This window comes from Sturnus vulgaris, chromosome 1 (genome assembly GCF_052056855.1).
Source record: "Sturnus vulgaris isolate bStuVul1 chromosome 1, bStuVul1.hap1, whole genome shotgun sequence".
Taxonomy (NCBI): domain Eukaryota; kingdom Metazoa; phylum Chordata; class Aves; order Passeriformes; family Sturnidae; genus Sturnus; species Sturnus vulgaris.
The window spans coordinates 31,393,240-31,414,463 of NC_142243.1; the positions used below are offsets into that span (position 1 = coordinate 31,393,240).

Consider the following 21,224-nt stretch of genomic DNA (forward strand, 5'->3'; position numbering starts at 1 on the left):
CAAGCAACAAATTGTATCTGGTTTTTGTTCTTTCACTGCAAAAAGGAGCCCACCACAGCTAGTATCTTCATTTGAACAGTTTTGGTCTGTTTGCACAAAAGAGTTATTTACAATATGTGCAGTCACATCTACAGAAGAACATAGGAAATTTTTACTCCATGGCCAGCAAGAGTTTATTTTTTTTTCTTTTTACTGGGTAAAAAGAATTTTTTTTTCTTAAAAAAAATCATATAATATTTGATAATAACAAAGTACAAGCAAATACATTTCTGAAACATCTGTTTCCTTTACAATAGATCTATACAATATTTCACAGATGGGAAAACTGAATGCATTCTACAGATTCCCCCACAGACTACTTGTTAAAGCTGCTTTTTTTTTAAAATCCCTTTAAACCAGAGATAACAATGAATAGCATGCTACTTCAGTATTCCCACATTTTAGTAAAGGAGCATTTTCTTGGAAGTCCTCCTGATGTAGAAAACATAGAACAGAAATGGGTAAGCAATGCAATGTATCCTCCCTGTCCTGTAAAGGGACCGTCACCGTGAGTCAGTGCACAAACACATGCCAAAGAGCACCCTGCACATCGCCTGTGGCATCCACTGGATCATCTCAGGGCAACTTCTTAGCACGGGAAACCAGGTGATGGTGGTGCTTGAGATGCAGGTCAGCTGTAGACATGACTTTAGAAACGCTGCCTCAGCTCAGGGCTAGATGCAGTACTTTTAACTACATGAGAATTGTCACGGGGAGAGCTGTGAAAGGGACAAGAGCAGTGAAGGGACCCAGATGCTGAGAGCCTGGTGTGTATGCAGGCAATTACGGTGGGATCCTGTATGGGGCACCTTTCTGTTCTTTAAAAACTGGAAGCACGTGCAAGTTAGGTGAAGTTATACTTACTGAAATGTTATTTCCAGTGGGAGGAATTAGAAATGTAGATGGATCTAGGTATTTGCCTATGAATAGATACCAAACAGGCTAATCCAATCAGAAAATAAAGCTCCTGCTACAATAATTTATAACACATTAACTGCAGGAGCCAGTGCTAAATCTGAGATAACTGAAAAGGAAGAAAATAACATGTTTTCAGTATACAAACAATTGTGTCCATAAATTTCAACAGAAGTGGATTGGCTCTTACAGCATGTTTTATAAAGCATACTCTTAAAGGAGTCATAACAGGCTGAACTGTTTACTGCTGACCTCCACATCACAACAGACTCTTGAGTTTCATTTGGTTGCACTGCCTTGCTATATTCCTGTTATAGGTTGCTCACACATCTCAAATACTATGCTCCAGTGGACTCATGGGAGCTGCACAGATTGCACATTATTTTTGGCAACAATACTTTTGGCAGCCTTGAATTAGTGAGGTACATACTGTGGTGAACTGGGAATCCATCCCCTTGCGGCATGTTGCTGAAATGTTTTGCTGCTGTGACACGATGATTCCTTTCTTTCTAATACTGGCAGAATCTGCATTGAAAGCTGCACTGGACCAAACAATATTTTCACAGAAACCAAGCTCCTGAGCTCAAAAGGACACTGCTCCACTCCCTCAGGTTGCCCAGAGACCAGTGGGAATGGCACCAAGCTTGCCTTGCAACTCCGTGAGCAGCTCCTTTGCGGGCTCTCGCCTGATTTTCGTGCACATGTTGTGTGAGCTACTGATAAAACTCAGTAAACCGTTCTCATATAGGGAAGCAACATGCTTGGCATCAACATTCACTTAATTCAAAGTGCTGCAGTTACAAGGTTATACGAAGCTGTGTACGCTCACGCTCGCGGCTCTATCCTGTGGGAGAGCTCAAACAGAGCCTGCTGGTTGTCTATGACATGCAGGTGGTGGACGTATGGCTTCAGCTCGTGATGCTCTTTCGAAGGAACTTCATTGCCTGCAAGACAGGAGGAAGGGGATGGATCAGAAAGTTGTGCCTTGCCTGCTGCTTCTCTGTCCTTTGTCACAAAGTCACTGCTGTGCCGCCTGTCGAGTGCTACACAGCCACAGGAAAGACAGCCAGGAATCTAAAGGACTTGCTCTTTAAGTGCAATGCATGAGGTAACAGCTAGATAGAGAATAGGAGAAAAGAAAAAAGAAAAAGGCAATTCTGGACAGCCAGCATGCATAAAGGAAGGGGACATGAGGATGGCAAGAAGCTGATTCTTCCCAAGAGGAAGATTTAGTTCTGCTGGCAGTACAGGCAGTCCATCCCTTGTAAGGGTGGTTCAAGGTTTCCTTTGTACTGCTCTGGCAGCACAATGGGACCTTAAGCAGGGGTGGGTGACCCAGGCTGCAACTTTTAAAAATTTTTAACACAGTCCACAAGACAGCAGGCCCTGGATGATTTTCTTCAGAGCTGGGGAAAGGTGACAGCACAGCAGATGGATACGAAAGCTCTTCAAAGCTGCTCTGACAGGCTGCTGTGTTTTGATCTGTTAGGCTTTTGATTTCTGATCTAGTAACAGAGACAAAAGTCATGCTCTCATTTCATGGGAGTTTACGCAGCAAGAGGAATTAGCTGTGTAACACACAAACTGAAGGGTGGCCTGAATAGCAGTTGTTCTTTGTTACAAGCTTTATGCTCAAAATGGGCTCATGGGAACTCACTGCCTGTGAAACCCTCCAGCACGGCTGGTACTAGCAGAAACAGAAAAAAGAAAGCCAAGCCCAAGATCCATCAAGACAGGCAGGGAAAGCAACATTGCTGACTTCTGGCAGACAAACAAAGGTTGGAAAGCTCCATTCGTGTCTGTGTCCTCAAGGAATTTTTAATAATATTACCATAAATTGAAAAAGAAAATCCTTCAAAATTGCCTGAACCTATCAGCTTAACTCACACACTTCTTCCGTCTCCTTTGTTTCATTATCATCCTTTTCTCCACACTCTCCAGCTATATGAGAAAGTTTCCAAGAATCACCAATCCCACTTGTTTCTGAAGATATCCCTACGATGCTGTGTGGGTAACACGAGATGTGAATGCAGCAAGTTCTGCATGTTGCTGCTAATGGGGCTCCTGGGCAGCTGTTTTAAAGAACTCTTGCAGAGCAGCCATCTAACTTGAGCAATGTTGGAGAGAACAGGATAATGTGATAAATTTGTGTCAGGATACAGAGCTGACCTTTTTTTTTTGAGGGATCCTATTCCCTCAGATCCTGTTCAGCAGCTGTGCTGAACATAGTGGAAAACATTTGTATTTCTCATTAACACCTCCAATGACAAAACTTGACTTATGTTATTTTCTCAGGCTGCTTTGCCTCACTTTGGAAATGCTATTTGTTTTCAGGATTTAGGATATAAATGTTATTTCCATTAAACAGGCATTTCAGTTTTACTTGGAACCTAACCAGTTTCTAATCCAGAAACACTTTGGCCTGCAAGCTTAATACACGTGATACAGTTCATAAACAATAATAATATTCCTTGCTTAGTTTTGTTTGAATTCCTTCCTACAGTGAGATTCCTGCTGCTCTTAGGCCAATCTGGGAATTGATGCAGTAGAAAGATTCACATTCCTGAGAGCAAAATAAGCCCACTAGAAAAGGAAACTGTCCATAAAGTCTCAATAAATATTCAGTGAATTCATTTCATGCCTAAACGAATTTTAGGGAAAAAAAACTGCCTACAGGGATGTCTGTATAAGCTGCTTTTTAAATGCCAGCTTCACAATAAATGAAGTCTGTGCTAAAATAAAATCACAATTGCCTACTTCAAACTACCAGATTATATGATAAATCTCAGGTATTAACCTTGTATTTATGCTGCAAGACTTACAAAATCACTTGGAAAAATAAAAAAGGCAAAAACGAGATGAAAAATGTGCAGGGAAAGTGCAAAAAACCTTCACATCACTAAAAGGAGCCAATGTTACTTTTCATAATGACAAATAGGAGACATTTTAATTTACAGAGGCATGGATTGGATTAATCAATATTTCCTTCAGTATCTGAATTCAAAGAAGGTACATCTTGCTCGTCCCCCCCCTTGGTCTCTTACATACATTTATATATATTATATATATTTATTCATATATATATTTAGAAAAATTACTCAAGAACCATAATACTGAACAGCCTTTGTTTAAAAGTAATACTGTATATACATGTGGTAATCCTATAGAGCAAATGTTAAACACAACTCTTAGAAGTACCTATTATTCTCCAAAGTGCCTGTATTTATAATTAAAATTATGATTATTTTTCTTTTTGTTGGAGTCAATGCTGACAGCTGCTGAAAAGTCAGTGGAAAAAAGATATTATTCAACTGTATTTTCCCCAAGGCTGCAGCACAGTTCTGAACTTCTCTTTGAAAAAGAGGTTTTAGTGGCCTCAATAACCGACAGGTTTAGTGGGTTTGGCTTAAAAACTAACTGCTTCCTAAAGTACTTCTGTGTCCCCTTCCTGTATTTAACATCTCTGCAGAGTATAAGAACACAGAGGAGGAGAAAAGCAAGGTTTCTTGTCTGTTAGCAGCAGAACAAAGAGAGCTGAAGTTTTCTGGCACGGTCCCTTAGGGCTGGATTCTCTAGTGGCTAATAAGGCGGAAACAAAAAAAAATATTTTAAAAAAGCAAACAAAGAAAGTCCTCTGTGCAGCTGAGGCACTCGCAATCATTGCCTTCAGCATTGATCCTCCAGTGTCTAAAGCAGGCACAGCTACATTTGCAGCTTCCCCTAGAAAACAACCCCCTTATTTCTTCCTTTCACAAAACCCACAGGTTCTTCATACCTTCAAGACCTCTACAGTTTTGTGAAATGTCCTTAAAAACCCCAGATAAGCAAACAGTTCTCTTGGTGAAGAGCTGAGTGAAAAGCTGTGGGGATGAGTGCCATTTGGGAAGCTCTTTCTAGAAACATTTTGTAAACTAAAGCTTCCTCCAACTGTGGTTTTCGCTATGTTGATCTTCCCAAAATTATGCCCTCTCTTGTCCATTAGTTAAATAGTTTTTGACCACACTCTGCCACTGTAGTAAATCTGAGCAACTGGAAAGAAAACAGGGAAGAAAAAAAAAACAAACAAACAAAACAAAAACTCAACACACCCTCAAAGATGTACAAAGGCAAAATAAGTAGGAAATTTTGTCTACTCACCAAATTGGTTATTTCTGCAATGTCTCAATGACCGAACAGTATCTGCAATCATGTGCTGCAAAGACAAAATAACAAACATCAGTGCAAAAACTTGGGACAGATTCTGTCATCAGAAAAGCCTGAAAAATCTCCTTGCCTTACATGGTACATCAAAAAGCAACTGTAGAAAGGTAGAAAATGAAGACATCAGGAGAAACTTTGCTCTTTATCTCAGTAATACCATTTGATGAAACAGGGTTAGTCTAGATGTCTTATTGATATCACACAGATTAAATGAGAACTCCCTAGGAACCCATGGAAAGTGGTAATGAAAAATAACCAAACAATCGCTCATTTCCCTTTCAGTGACTTTTATTAAACTGAAAGCCTACAGCAAGCAAGTTCTGTGGACTGGGTGAGTGCTTTGGGGTTCAACCCCAGTTTTAGTGCATTATCTAAGGTATTGTGTAGTCTGCAGCCTCTCCTTCTGTCTCCACATTTGTATACTTGGACTGTAAGCCTCTTTGTGGCACAGACTGCACCCCTTAGAGTACACTGGTGTAATGCCTACCACACTCAGGCACCACTAGCAACCAGGCAGTTCTCTGCAGCCTAACCAGCACAGAAAAAAAAAGACCCCATAGCCTAAATGCTGAAGGGCAAGCACCCTGACATCTCCACTGGTATGTACCAAGTAAAACTGTCCTGTAGGTATGCTATTTTAGCAAAAAATGGTGCTTACAAGGATATTGGATGCTCACTTACAAAAGGTTTACATTCAGTTTCTCATTCTGGCTCAGGTCATCAATTTATACAAAAATTTGGATTATTCACTACAAATCAGTAGAGGGAGCTTATTTTCACTAGATACTGCTGATAAAGTTCTTAAGTAATTACTTTTTAAAAATTCTTCTGTTTCTGAGGCAATTCCTCACCAAATCTAGTAACAGAAGAAAATTACAGTTAGCAGGAATGGTCTGAAAGCTCATGCAAACAACTGATGCTCATTTCACATCTCCCTAGAAATTAGTAGAGGTGAAAAGGATTAACTGTCTTGAGCAGAGTGTGTTTAAGAACAGAATGATGCAGAAAAGCTCATCTCTCAACATCCTGGCTTACAAGGCTCCTCCACAGAAAAGCTTATCATGAGAGTAGGTTTAATGGCAACTTCATATTTCTTTCATCAGTAAATCAAAATAATTTTTCTTGTTACCCGCTGTGCTTCATTTGCCATGAAATTATACAATCTCTTGTGCTGATGTCCTTGCACTGATTATAATGAAGTTCTAATGAGATGATCTAGATGTCACGATCAATAATGTGAGTACTGGCAGGACTAAAACTTCCATGAGTGCTGCTACTGTGATGTTTCCTAGCCAACACCCTCTGCATTTGGATTTTAGAAGTCAGAGAGACCCACACATCACATATACGGTAACTTTTTGCTGTCTCTCCTTTGTAATCAGTCACTGTGAGGGTCCATCCCAAGACTGGCTTCTGGAGGTGATGCTTTGGTAAGGGAGAACATTTAAAGCAGAAACCCAAATCCTCTGGCTTTAGTATCCTAATTGCACATTTCTCTCCAGTTTCAATTCTCTGGGATCCAAAAGTAATGCAGAAAGTCAGTCCATGTATCTGCAAAGCCAATGCTATCTCCTGTGTGCTAAAACAGGTGCTTGCATACCTGTAAGTGTGATGAGTAACACACATTTCTTGTGGCTCTTCAGCCTCCCAGCTACCTGGGATCATTAGCATTCCTTTCACTGAGGGCAGCAGAGCCTCAGGCTTGGGGTTGCACAGATATTTGGGTCTGTGGGTTGAGACCTCACAGCTGCACGTACACAGTCCTTACAGCTGAAGGCTCTAGGTAAGCAGGTGTTATTGAAAATGGTAATGGCCATTGACCTGTAATAGAGTTTGCTGGAGTGTGGCTAAGACATGTCATTGCTAAGACATAGCTGATGGCTGGAGAGAAAATCCTGAAGAAGACACATTTCAGTGAAACAGCTAAGAAAATACCACGGAAATACCTTGAGATGTGACCATATTTTCATTTATTTCTTCAAATTTAGTTGAAGAAGTAGGTATGATACTAAATATTGATCTAACACTATAATAGACGAGACTTTACCCAAAATACAATTAAATAAACCACTGCAACCCCTTCACCTTTGCTAAAGCTAGGTAACATGCCTGAGACAAAAGATCACTTCTTTTTCTTCTCTTTGCAAATTTCCTTCTTTACATTTTGAATTATCTTTGTATCCACTGCTATCATTTCATGTCAAATCAAATTCAGTCATGGTAGGATTGCTGAGTTCTAAGAATATAAAAGAAGCAGGGATTGTAGGGAGAAAGATATTTTATTAAAGAAACTAATATAGTTGGGAAAAATAATGGTTCACACTGACAAGTCCTCCTTCAGGTGAGATTTTTTTATGCAGAAATGAAATATTTCAAAATACTGATCCGAACGGAGACACAAGAAACTATCTTTGCTTTGAAATTCATAAGTGAAAATTCTAGTCATTTATGACAGTAAGTTCCTTCCCCAAAGCAGTAATCTGCTATGGTAGAATAATTCTTTTCTTCTTTTTCTGCAACAGCAAATTTGCAGGTGAGGTTCAGTGGCTTGATCCAAATCAAGCAGGAGTCAATGTCAATCCTAATTTTTCTCAGCAAAGGCCAGAAAGTGCTCAGCACTTCAGTGTTCAGCACAGAACACCAAGGAGGACATTGTTCTTCGGGACAAAGCCCTTATAATTAGAAAAGAAACATGGGCTGATGAATATGTGATCACGTGTAATGCATCTTGTGAGTTCATGGCCATCGACTAAATCCCTTAACATCCAACTGAGCCAGGGTAATACCAGTGTGCAGTCTGAATTTCCACTACACTGATATTTAAATCTCTCCTAAGCCCCCACTTCCTAAGCTTGCACTATTGCCTGCATTCATATGTACAGAGCTGCATGAGACAGCATGTTTCTGAGAGCGTGATCTGAATGATAATTTGGAGGAAGTGTCAATCTGAACAACCCTCACCCTACAACCATCACCTCAGCCTCTCCCCCCCTGCCATTTAAAATTCCCATTATCCATTTGAATGGAAAAGGTGAGATCCTGGCTTTCTGAAGTCAATTAGCAATGCTCCCATTGCCTCTGGAGACACAATAGCGACAGAAAGGAAAGGGATTCTTACCCAGGAAGCCCAGCATACATTAAACATATACATTACACAACAAACAAACAAATGAACACAGCCCGCTAAGACTGGACAAGAATTAGATCCTACATATTCACTAAATAAATATACGGGCCAGTGGGGGGATTTTAATAACAATCATGGTGCATCAAGGGCTAGTTTAATTTACATGTTAATTGGATGTACTTCCAAGAGGCAATGAAGAAGAACATGCTAATGAGTTTTATGAAAACACCTAAAGGTCAAACAGTTAATGGACTTGGGACAAGAAAAACCTTTCATTAAATGCAAATCAGTATTCTTGTAAACTCTGCAACAAGAAAAGGTACAGAAATCAAATACAAAACACAAAAAAAAGGAACTCAGGTTCAAAAGTCAGAGTCTACATCTGCTTGCAAGTTGAAAGGCAACATATATTATGATAGAATGTGAAAATAAGTTCAACATCTGGTTCATTAATAACTCCATGGTTGTGCATTCATTCCCAAACAAGTATAAACACATGGAGAAAATAGTTGGGCACAATTCACCAACCACAACTATCTAGACTAACAGTCACACACCTCAACAACTGCAAAGAACATTTTGGTTTCTTGGTGAAATACTATAGGCCAACAAGAAAAAGAAAAACCAAGCTTCTCTACTCCACCACTGTTCAGATATATAGACTTTGGCTCTCAGTGACACAGAATCACAGAATATCCTGAGTTGGAAGGGACACTCAAGGATCATTGAAGTCCAACTCCTGGCCCTGCACAGCACCATCCCCAAGAGTCACACCGAGTGTTGTCCAAATGCTCCTTGAGCTCTGTCAGGTTGGTGCTGTGACCATTTTCCTGGGGAGCCCATTCCAGTGCCCAAACACCCTCTGGGTGAAGAACATTTTCCCGATATTCCACCTAAACCTCCCCTGACTCAGCTCTGGGCTTGTTGCTGGTCACCCCAGAGCAGAGATCAGTGCCTGCTCCTCCTCTTCCTCTCACAAGGAAGTTCTAGACTTTGATGAGCTCTTCTCTAGGTTGAACAGACCAAGTGACCTCATGAAAATGTTATCAAATAAAACTCCCTAAACCAAACCAACCAACCAAAAACAACAAAAAACAAACAAACCACCCAAACCCAACACAAATTAGGCAACTCAAACCTCTCTCAGTAATACTATGCCAGAGTAGATGTCATCTGATGGCTAGAGTGAATGTGGCCAAAAATACATCATCAAGTATTTTTATGTCGTTATGTATAAAAGCTGCAATAGTGATATTAACCATCAGTTTAATTTGTATTTCAGGCATTATTTTCTTCCTCATTTAACACAGATCAAAAAGTTTCACTTGCATTTAAGATCCCTAAAATTATAATACCACTGGCAGGTAATAAACTAGAGGAATCTTCCCTTAAGTGATAAACTAGAGAAATATTGAGAAAAAAAACAAAACAGGAAACATAATTCAGAGAAAGGAATTGATCTCACCAGGTATAAATTAAGAGTGGACTGTGTAGCAGTGATGATGGCCATTATTGGTTTAGGCATTTTACAAAGAAGTAGAGGAGGAAGGAATGAAAAGAGAGAGGAGCAGAAGAAAAGGGCAGGGGAAAGAAACTTGGCTGTTTCATCCTGCTTGATCTTTTTTACCCCTGTTTATTTCTTCTTGGTTCAGCCAGAAGAAAACCTTACAGTCTACAAGATAAGGAAAGCAAAGGGAAGAAGAGAACATGAATATTTTGAAAAACAGGAAGGACAAAATTAGCTTACCAGCTTTTCGAAATTAACAAGGTTATCCAGAAACGTTTTATTTCCTTCATGGATAAATGTTACATCTGAAAAAAAAAAAAAAAAGAAAAACAATTACTATTCACAACCTCTTTTTTTAAATGCAAATAAATAAAATTACTAAACAGCAACAAAAAGAAAAAAAAAATAAAAAAAAAGAAAGTATCCTATTAAGAACTGACACAATATCTTTTAACAGTGAAACGAAAGCCTGGCCTAATGATGACATGCAGAGATTATTAGATAACAACAATATTTCCATATTGTTAAGAAGAGTATTTTTAAGTGGGGGCAAACATTTTTTATTAAACGTGATCCATGTTACTTCTGGGATGCATAATGCACCCAGGATGGCAAGGGGCAGGGGAGGGCATCCAGAGGGATGGCCCTGTGTCTGCTCTCCACGCCCTGCAGCACCAATCCAGACATTCTGCCCATGTCCCAGGCTAGGACAGGAGTGTCCCTGAGCCCAGAGCTCCACAGGAGCAGAGCTTCCAGATGCTGGAGCTGGCTCTGACACCCCTTCATCTCCCTCTGGGGGACAAATGACTGTGACATGTACCCTCCCCAAAGACAAGGGTACAGCAGTGGACAGCCAGAGAGGTTAAACACAAGACATCGAAGTGAAGTACAAAGCCTTGAAATAAGCATCATGGCTAGGGAAAAATATTTTATGTAGTGTTGTTGGATGGAATTTTCAAAGGCAACAAAAAGGTCAGAGGAAAAGGAAGAGGTCTATATTTGGCTCCAGGAAGAGAACTGAACACAGTGTTACGAACTGGAGGGAGGGAATATCAGGCAAAATAAATGTTGCCAAATTAGGATTACAATTAAAACAGTAGCTCAAGGCCATTTTCTCGGTTTTTCTAACGCATATTAGGTCAGAAGTGAGACCTATTCTGGACATAAAGGACCAAGAATATGAATAGATTCCCTGTGGGAGTGGAAGCTCTGACTTCAATAATGCACCCTCCAGGTTACTGAAAACACTGGCAGAGCACCACATGCCCCTGTCAGCTCTCTTCTGCATGTGAGGGTACTCAGGAGATCCATGAGGAGAAAATGCTAAAGGGATGAGATGGCACTCCAGTACCATTACTCCCTAAAAGTCACAGCCAGGTATGCCAGTGGGAGAACAGCACACAGTAAATGGGACAAATCTCCCTCCCAGCAGAAGTGTCAGCCTCCAACCCACCAGTGTTCTCAGCATTTCTCCTGTCCTCCCTCATTCACATGGACCCCACGGTTTTGGGGGATTTCAGGAGTGGAAACCTGCAGAGAAGCTTTGTCACACACCACCCCCCATCCACCTCCACCTTCACCCTCCCTCAAAACAGCCAACCTGATTTATTTCTTTGGGTTTCAAAGGCTCGCTCTGTGCCTGAGGGGTATTTTGTAATTGCTTGGAATTGAAATGCTAAACGGCTTCAAATGCTGGTGGAAACCCCGGGCTGGGGCTCTTCTGGGGAGGTGATGAAGAGCTCCTGTGCCCCCAGGGTGGCTTGGCTGGGACAGACAGGATGCCAGCCTGTACATGCAGAAAGCACAGCATAGCTGCCAAAACCTCCAGCACCTCTCCTCCCCCTGGGCTGCATCCCAAAAAGCAGAGGAAAAGGAAGGAGCACGACCCTCTACACCTCCTGTGCTGGGCTGATTTGGGGCACCCCGGGAAAGGGACACAGAAAGGACACGACTTCAGGACACAGGCAGTACTTGTGTCTGTATCAATGCAGTTAAAAACTGTCCATCACTTCTAATGAAAAACCTATACTGGAAGCAGAAATTTCCACACAGCTTTTAAAGTCATTGACAGCAAAGTGTATATCTCTGAGGGCAGAAGGAACAGAAATTTGCTTTGCAGCCAACAACTAAGAGTCTGGATAAATTCAGTGGAGCAGAAAATTGCATCTGAACTAGGTTATAAGGGTATATCACAGTATTTTATTACACATTTGAAAAATCTGCCTGATTTTCAAAAGCTCTGTCTGTGTGCTGTGAGAGCTCCACATTTAAATTTAATTAACTTTAAAAAGGACACTCTGAAGTTATTTTTCATAATCTAACATTTTTCATTTTTTTAAAAATTGAAACTACTTTTGTTCGTATTGTGATGAAATACAGCAATTTGCCGAGTTATTAATGATTTCTATGTTACACATTCCTATTTTACTGGTCTTGGAAATGACCTTAATACAAATATGCTTGTATGGAATAAATTCCATTGCACATTGAGAATTACCAAGCTTGGCAACATTTCCTTATGGACCACTGTATTGAAGGACATTACTGCATTAATTTCAAATCTGCAATACAAGTTAAAGATACAAATGCTGTCTAGGTGCATGTTCTTATACCCATACTGTAATTCTGTGCAAACATCTTTGCTACAAGTGGCTTATGTTTGCTGCCTTTGTTTGCAGGCAAGACATACTCCAGAACACTTTAAAAATATTGATTTTGAAGCCTTGATAACTGTATCCATCTGAATTAATGCAAACTCCTTTGAAGTGTGCATAGAGGGGAAGTGTCTGGTGACTCCCAAACTGTCACCGACTGATCTGGAGAACTGCCTTCAAGCATTTCACAGCAGCAGCAGGTTGGAATAAACAGCCTAAAGAGAGCACTTTCAGAATACAGGAATAAACAAATGAATTTGCCATGTTCAGAGACTAGGCAATTAATAATTAATGACTCCACGACAATGGAATATTTTAAATACTTGCCACTTAATTAGCTGCCCAGCTCACTGCATTAGCAAGCAGTTGTACTTTATTTTAAGATTTTTTTTTAAATTATTTTAGATAGTAAGATTTTATTTATCTCTTTCAAACCTATAAGAGGCTTGGAAATCCCCTCCTCTCAGACCAGATAGACAGGGCAGGTTCACCCCAGCAAAACAGGGAGGTATGACCATGGCCACTGGTTCAGGGGCTTGCAGGGTCACACTTCTCCACTGAAGAGGATGTGGCCAAAGCAAAAGCACACAGCTCTATCCACACTTGACAGGACAGTACGAAGTTTTAAGACCTGTGTTAAAATTGGCATCTTCCCCAAGTTGGAAGTTGTTTATTACCCAGACCTACTGTCTTGTCAATGCCACTATATCTGTCACATACTCATCTTAAGAGCATCTGAAGGAAAATCATCTTACACTTATTTTAATTAACAAGAGTGAAGAGCAGCCAAGCTTTAACATTACCTTTCAGAAGTAAGGGCATGAAAGGGATTTTCGGAGATTTCATTTTCTTGAATGCATCTCTGTAAGCTTTGTGATTCAGAGAAGGATCCTACAAAACCATTTGAGTAATAGACAGAAAAATCAATAGGCTATAAAAAGAGCAATTCAAAATCCATTACGGGCTTATGATCTGAACATGATTTAGATATAAAAGGTTTCTTTGGGATGCAAGGTAGCTAAAGGTTTTCTAAGCTAGCTGACATGCTAAACTGAACAGGAAAAATAAACAATGAAAGGAACAAAAGCAATTATGTTCCTCTAGATGAAGCAGTGCTAAATTAAGAGGAAGCTGCAGAATCGATTCACTTGGACTGTTCTGTAAATTCCCCACAAATTTCTATTAGCAAAATCTCTTACTATATAGCACAAAATGTATCCCAAATATATTGCTGATTACTTTCTTCTTAAAAAAAACCCAAAACCAACATCACCAAACAGCACCAAAAATCCCAGCAAAAACTGCTTTAAGATCCATGGAGCACACTGGAGACTTTCAAAGAAAATAAGGTAGTATGTTCCAGTGGCATTGTGTAGGCAATTCAAAAAGTCATCTCAATTTCCAATATAAACATGTTTGTGTACCAGCTCACACAGAATCTTTAAAACACATTCATTTATAAAGAACTCCAAGTACAGAAGCATGACAGCTGGTAAAGGCTGGATTTCCTGTTCCCTGTGCCAGGCAGTGATCTTCCATGCACCCACTTCCATGACAGCCAGAGGAAACATTTGTTTATTCTACTTTGGTAATGTTGACAAAGACCCTCAAGCCTCAGATTTCGACATTTGTTTTTAAAACTTGAGCTGGTCTCTTTTTCTCCTGATCTGCAGCATGCTGCTTCAGATAAAGACTGATAATTACCAGGGCAAAAGATCAGCTCTCAAATTGATGCTGGCGAACTGATACTACTTTTGCCTCTCTCTGCCTTTCCTCCCTCTGCCAGGGACAGAGCTTCTTTCCTTTTCATGTTTGGCTCCACCTCGGAGCTCTGGCCTTCAGCAAATCATGGATCTGACATGACAAGTCCAGCTCCAGACAGTAACAGGCAGACTCCAAATAAATTAGGAAAAAGGAAGGCAGGTAGAGATAGCAGTGTTCTTCTGCTGTCAACACCATACTTACCGTCAAACTTTCAAGTTCGGTGAAAAGTTTCTTGAACTTCCCAGGAATTTTCTGAAGTGTAGGAAAAAGAGACAGAAAGGAGAAGAAGGAAAAAAAAAAAAGAGAGAGAGAATTTGATTTAGGCAGAAAAATGCTGAGGCATTTTTTTCCACAAGACTGCTCTAGCTGAAGTGCCTGCTGAAAGCACCAACACATACTGAGCCCCAGCTCCTCAGCTCCCAGGGCCCTAATTACAAACCATGTTCAGTGCAATGCCAGCAAGGCACTGGGCTCTGTAGCCTCATCTTGGGCACCTGCATCCTTCTTTTATGGAAACTGTTAGTAGCTGGCTTTAGTTTCTTCCCCAGCTTCCACAACTAAATATCCATATCAAGCTAGAAGCAGTAACACAGGCTGAGGATTCAGAAACTGATCACATCCATGTTAAGTCATTTGTTGTAATCAATCTTCCCCCAGAACACAGGTTCTAGAAATTAACAGGTGTCTCACTCAGTGCTGTTTTATACATCATGCCAGTGCTGATCAGGGTTAACACTGGCACATTGTGGTACCAAAGTGAAACATTTCTTTAATAAACTGATGACTCTCTCTCTGGTATCTGATCCTAATCCCACAGAGAGGTGCATAAAACACTTTCTAAGGGTCGAACTGCTGTCTTGCCCCTCATGCCAACACCTGCTCTACTCCACAAACATCCACTTCCTTTGTCTCTAAGATGCTTTAATGGATTCACACCACTACACTCAAAGTAATTGTTTTGCAATTTAAATTTTCATGCTGGTATTTCAGGCTAGAAGAATGGGGTGTGGACCTTAAAGCCTGTCTATTTTATCCAGCCATAGTAGTTAGTCTAGTAAAAGAGATTCCCTCTTAGTACAAATCCTGTTTTGTCTTTGTCCTTAGATCCTGACAGCCACAGTGACACTACCAAGAGAAAAGAGATTTTAGAACCATTAGATTAAGTGGATGTGTACGATTAAAATGCAAAAATGATTGAGCATGGAACTGCAATTGCATGTTTTTTTCTATCTTAAATCAGGGAAAGTAAGGTTCATTAAAACACTGGATACTGTAGGAAAAAAAAGTAGAATATGCTTGGGAACATACTACTTGTTTAAGAAAGCAAGTGCAGAGCCAATATGGTTTAGAGTTTAAATGGCTGCTTAAATTTAGGTTGTTTCATTTACATGTGTAAGTAATTATAATTAATTTAAAAACATTGCTCTACTTTCTAGAAGTCACATTACTAATGCAAATAACCTTCTGCTTTTGAAACTTTCAGTGCAATGAAGTTTTACAAATAAAAAAGAGAAAGGATGTGACTTGATAAATATTTTACACACAGAAACGTGACATATTTTCAGAGGTACATATGCAGATGCACTCTTTGTTCCGACAAGCAGCATATTCTGCTCTTCCTGAGAGAAGTCCACTGGCAGCCCATCATCTCCAGAGGCCTCAGCACAGAGCAGAGTTCTGCAGGTCTCTGTGCAGGAGAGATCTGTATCATTGCCTTTGAGACCATGCTTGGTCTCTTCCACTCTCCTAAAGCCCAGAGAAATGGAATGAAGGCCGCTTAGGAGGAGCCCAGGGCAAATGCTCCCCAGAGGAGTATTTTAGAGATGTCAGAGGCAAACGGTTTCTGTATTATTGTCCTCAGGTATGTAGTTTTCTCTAAAACTTTCACTTTATCTCTTATTTAAGTCAGCTCTTCCTTGCCTGAGTCCCTGTGAACAGTCACTGTCCCTGTTTGTCTGTGTGTCAAGCCTCAGACATACAAGTGATGTTTCCACATGCACGGTTTCAGCTGAGGGAGGAGACTTTGTTCTGGACAGCATCAGACAGCTTTGTAAGTCTCTAATGGCCCTTTGGTCCCAGCTGTTGGTGCCCAAGTGTCTCCCAGGCAGGAGATCACAGCCCTTCTCTGTCACTCTGTGTTACAGATTGACATTTTTGGAGTACACCTATGGTGTAAAGGGCGTGAAGGAGGGATAAAGCTTCAACCCACCCCGCTCACTCACTCCTTCCCCAGCGATTGCTTCATCGGCACACACAGTGAACTTGCAGATACTATAACTCAATATGGACACTATGACTCAATCCACTGGTTGGAAACAAAATATCCACAATATAAATACGGATCCCAGTGGGACCCTCCTTTAAACACACTCATGCTCTGTGTAGCAACCAGTAGCTTTTTAAGCAAATAATCTCTCTTCTCCAGTGTGCTCCTTATTCATGGCTCATTTCCTAACTTTGTTGTTCAAGATGAGCAGCTGCAAAAAAGCCCCGATGAAAGACAACTAGAGAAGGTTTGTTTCTACTTTGTTGTTTTAGGTTTTTAATTAAATTATTCCATAAGGTATTGCTTGTTTGGAACCACCTTTGTAAGACTTCATGTTCTAACATCTACTTAAAATACTAGAATAATATATTTTGTTTTAAGAGGATAAGATCTCCATGCTTTGCTCTTATTTAAAACTCTGGAAGGACACATTTAGGTTTTTTTCTTTAATACCTGCATATCTGAGGTTTCAGGTCACACAGAATTTTCTCCAACACTCCCTCCATGTTTGATTTCAGCATGAAAAAACAATAACCAGAAAGAAAAGGCAATTCACCAGTATACAGCCTTTGTGTGAAGTGGTTTTGAGAGTGTCTGAAAGATATAAAGATGTGTCTTACCTCCCAGGTCTGAGACAGCCGGCTGACAGATGCAGTGTTGAGACCCATAACAATTGCAAAGAATGAATTCAGATTTCTTTGGGCTTTACAGCTGAGGAATAAAAATACGATTTTTTTTGTACTCAGAATCAGCGATAAATGGAATGCATGCGTATCCTAGGTTACTGAGTCTCATTTCAACCCTCAGCACTAACATACAATCATCTTCCACATAATGAACTCATTAAATGTCCTCTCATAACCACCTGCAGTCTAGGTGATGGGGTCTCTAAGAAGTTTTTTAGAAAGCGTTCTACTGTCTCATCAACCCTGTTGTTGGCAGGTTATTCTTTTCCCCTTGCTGTCAAAAGTAATTTTCTCTTTTCAATGTTCAAGTTACTCCCAGCTGTCCTTTACCATACAGAATAATTCCTTGACCTCTATTCTGTAGTCTAATAAATATTTTCATCCTCTTTTTCATCTTTTCTGTAAATTGTACAACATAGGTTCCTTCAATTTCTCTTTTTGGTTTTGGCCTGCAATCTGCTTTCCCATATTGTTATTATCCTTCATTGAATTCTTTGCAATTTATTTTAACTCATATTTAACTCTTATTTCCTTCACTACTTTCTCATGTGGGGAGAGAAGAAGAAATATAATTACTGTTCCATGTTCTTATGCAAGCATAAAACAAACAGCAAATTATTTATTTGGAACAGCATCACATTTTGTCCTTTCTTTTAATTTGTCATCTATTATCACCCAAGGACCTTTGTCACAGTGCTGTTCTTTACAATCATGCATTTATTTCTTCAGCCTAGTATTAGCATTCTGTAGCTGAATTACTTGGCATCTATCTAAATTAAATCTTATCCTACTGTTGTTTGCACATGCCACTAGACTCCTTAGATAATTCTTTTTTTTTTCTCTATCTATCCTCCAATGCATTTGCAATCCCTCATCATTTTTATTGTCTGAGGATCTGGTTAGTGTTCAATTTACATATGCCTAGAAACCAGTTGCAGCTAGAAGTGGTTCCAGTACAGGTCCCAATGGACTTTTCTTGATACCACTATTTTTTGACATTTTACTGTATACAATCAGACCATGCTTATTTCTAGTCCATTTTCTACTTCATTAGGAAACTTGAAATCCTGAAATATTGAGTCCTTTCAAAACAAAAGTATTGCCCTGTCTCTTGCAGATTTTTGGAGACCATACAAATATATGGATGCATTTGTGTGTGAGAGTGTGAATCCTCTTTTAAGATAATTTTAAGTATGAATGAATCCACTGGCTTCACTGGGATTTATCATCAGGGAAAAGTAAATGCCAAGGCCTTAGCCTGGAAAATGGCCAGAGCTTGTTACAAGTTTTATAAAGCCTGCCCTTATCACTGTGTACTATCTTGAGACAGTATATTTCTCACTTCACTTCAGCTGTCTTCAAGTTAATCCTAACTTTGTTGCTTAGATCCTTTTTATCATTAAAGCCAGGCAGCTCCCAAAGGCAACTCATTTCAAAACAAGGAAGGTGTCCAAGGCAGCCTGCATAAACTGCCTTGGGTGGGATCACTCCTCACAGCAAGCTGTGGAGAGAAGGGATGTCTCACAGTCAGCCACTGCTTGGTTGGGATAGAAAAAAGGCTGCTGATATAATCTGTTTGTTCTAACTTTACACTGACTTGTTTCTTTAACTCCCCAGGATGTTAATTTCTAATAATATGCTAATTAATTTCGTTTATTGAGCCACTTGTTTTCTCTTTTAGACTACTCATAAACAGAAGTGTATGGATTTGTTTTTCAAAAGCTCTGTTTCCCTTTTATGCACTGACACACTTGTGTAAAATGCTTTTATTTTTCTTTCTTTGTTTCTCAACTGCAAAGCACACAGATGATGAACATGAAATCCTAGTCCTGGTGCTTTCCTGACCAGAAGAAAATCAAAGACAAAGATTCCTGGCTGAATCTGTGTGCAGAGAACAGGGAGCAGTCACAGCTGTTCATAGTTCCCTACCTCTCTGTCTTAGTCATAAGCAAAAGAGGAGGTCTGCTTGGCTTGTCTCACGATGAGGGACCTGTGCTTAGCACACCATCCTTCCACCCTAATTGTTCCTCTGTCATCAACTCTTCCAGAACTGATGAGATACAGTGGTGTGTGTTTAGAAAGCAGCTTTCATGCTGAAAAAAATCCCGTGAAAACTACACACTCACTTATTTCATCACCCACATTGCCTCTGCAAAAAACTGGGAAAGCCTGTCTACTGTTTACTGACAACTATATTTAGTCTCCATAATTCTGGCTCTTCACTTAACAGAATGGAATCAATAAAAATAGAGCAACACTTTAGTCTGGTAACAAATATATTCTTATTCATATAGGACTGACACAAAACTCTTCCTGGGATGAAAATTACTGCTACAATGGTGCAAGCCAGGCACAATTTTTGGGCATTGCTACAGCAGAAAATGAACATATTACTGGATACTACACAACTTGCAAACTAATTCAGATCACATTTATGAGTTACACTAGATTAGATTAGATTAGAAGAATTAATTTATCTTAAGGCAATGCTTCAGCAGAGAACAGTCCTTTGTATGTAAGTGCCTTGCAAATTAAATCAGCCCAGTCGATGAAGGGAACAACTTATACATTTTCCATGAACATGCATATTCAAATATTGTAGAAGACCAGCAAGTGAAGAGAGAGGTGAGGAGGATGATTGCACATATTTAAATCACTCCATTTCCTTGGTTACTAAGACAAAGAGTGATTACAGAGAAAAGAAATCTTTGTACAGTATATACTTGTATTCTGTTGCAAGACATAGAATAAATGCCAATTCTATTTAGTAATAGTGAAAGAGTAGATTGTCAAATCTAAAACATGAAAAAGTCTACCACTCCAATAAGTAAAAGAATACTCCAGAGAGGATTACATGGGGGAACAGCTTGTTGCAGTTAGGTTCCTCTCTAGAGATAAGACTTGCAAGTTTATACCAGAGTGTTTTGGTTTCTATCTAGTTTTGTGTGACTGTTTTGCTGCCAAAATAGTTCTGTCATAGGTTCTCAGGTTATCTCAGCTAAGAAGGAGCTATCTCTGCATCATCAGGGATGTTGCAGCTGACACTGCAGACACACCAGCTAAGCTGCCAGGGGAGATTTGAGCAGCACACACTCCACCATGTCTAGTTTTGGCCAGGCTCTGCTGCTGTTATCTATGGACCATTTTATTTAGCTGCACTTACTACACTATCAACGATGACATACAAGTGTACCAAGGTACACTACTACACAGGATAATGAAAATCCGTTTTCTTTCCTTGCTTCTCCACCTACTTCTTGCCAAACAAACCATGTGAATACAATATTGCAATGCCAGGAACTTACTGGGCAGCAATCTTGATGAACTTTTTCACTAGCTGTACACGTTTGCAGAGCTGGCCACAGAGGAGTATCTCGGTGGCGACCCAAAGCTGGACCTCGTTGCATCTTTGAAGCAGAAGACTGAGATTCTCAGTGTTTTCAGCACTGCCCTGTCTGCTGAACGTGAAGTATATCAGCTCTTGCTGGAAGACATTGACAACATAATCAGGGACATAAAAACAATTTAAATATAAATGAACTGTAAATTGTATGTTTTTGAAACAAGGTCTGGTCACAAACAGTTATTCTTTCATTATCCATGGGCCAAGCACAAATGATTCAGCTTTGGCTTAGCAAAATCTAGAGACTTATTACAGAAGACAGGTGGACTGGAAATCCAGCAAGTTATGTTCTTCTTGTCAGAATTCCCAAGGTTCCATTTCTGGCTGTAACCAGGTGTTAGACATAATCTATTTCTGTATTTCATCACTTCTGTTCCAGTATGAAAAAGCAACCATATCAAATCACTGCAGAATCTGAAAAATTTCTATTCAAACTTGTTTCTGTATCAGCCAAGTTTTAATCAATAGAGGTGTGGGTCTTGATTTCTGTTTAAAAAGTACCCCAAACTTAGCCAATTTCAAATTTTAAGTGTCTAAGCTGAATAAAATAACCCAAAATGAAAGAGAAGGAAAGCATCTGGTGAAAAGCAAGATAATTTCACGTTCATTTTCTCAGAAAGCCAACATGCTTTTCAGTAAACAGTATTTTCAAGAGAGATTTTC

The 21,224-nt window shown here is 39.8% G+C and overlaps 1 protein-coding gene across 1 annotated transcript in view; it reads right to left on the reverse strand.

The window, feature by feature from the left end:
* Nucleotides 1–262: 262 nt before the first annotated feature.
* Nucleotides 263–21,224, reverse strand: part of RAPGEF5 (Rap guanine nucleotide exchange factor 5) — a 156,538-nt gene continuing 135,576 nt past the window's right edge. Inside the window, exons 20-26 of the mRNA XM_014893578.2 lie at nt 20,464–20,642; nt 17,093–17,183; nt 14,408–14,458; nt 13,246–13,333; nt 10,029–10,093; nt 5,092–5,146; nt 263–1,898 (exon numbers count right to left, since the gene is read on the reverse strand). Of these exons, the coding sequence (XP_014749064.2) occupies nt 1,780–1,898; nt 5,092–5,146; nt 10,029–10,093; nt 13,246–13,333; nt 14,408–14,458; nt 17,093–17,183; nt 20,464–20,642 (648 nt within the window). The 3' untranslated portion in view covers nt 263–1,779. The remainder of the gene's footprint in view (nt 1,899–5,091; nt 5,147–10,028; nt 10,094–13,245; nt 13,334–14,407; nt 14,459–17,092; nt 17,184–20,463; nt 20,643–21,224) is intronic.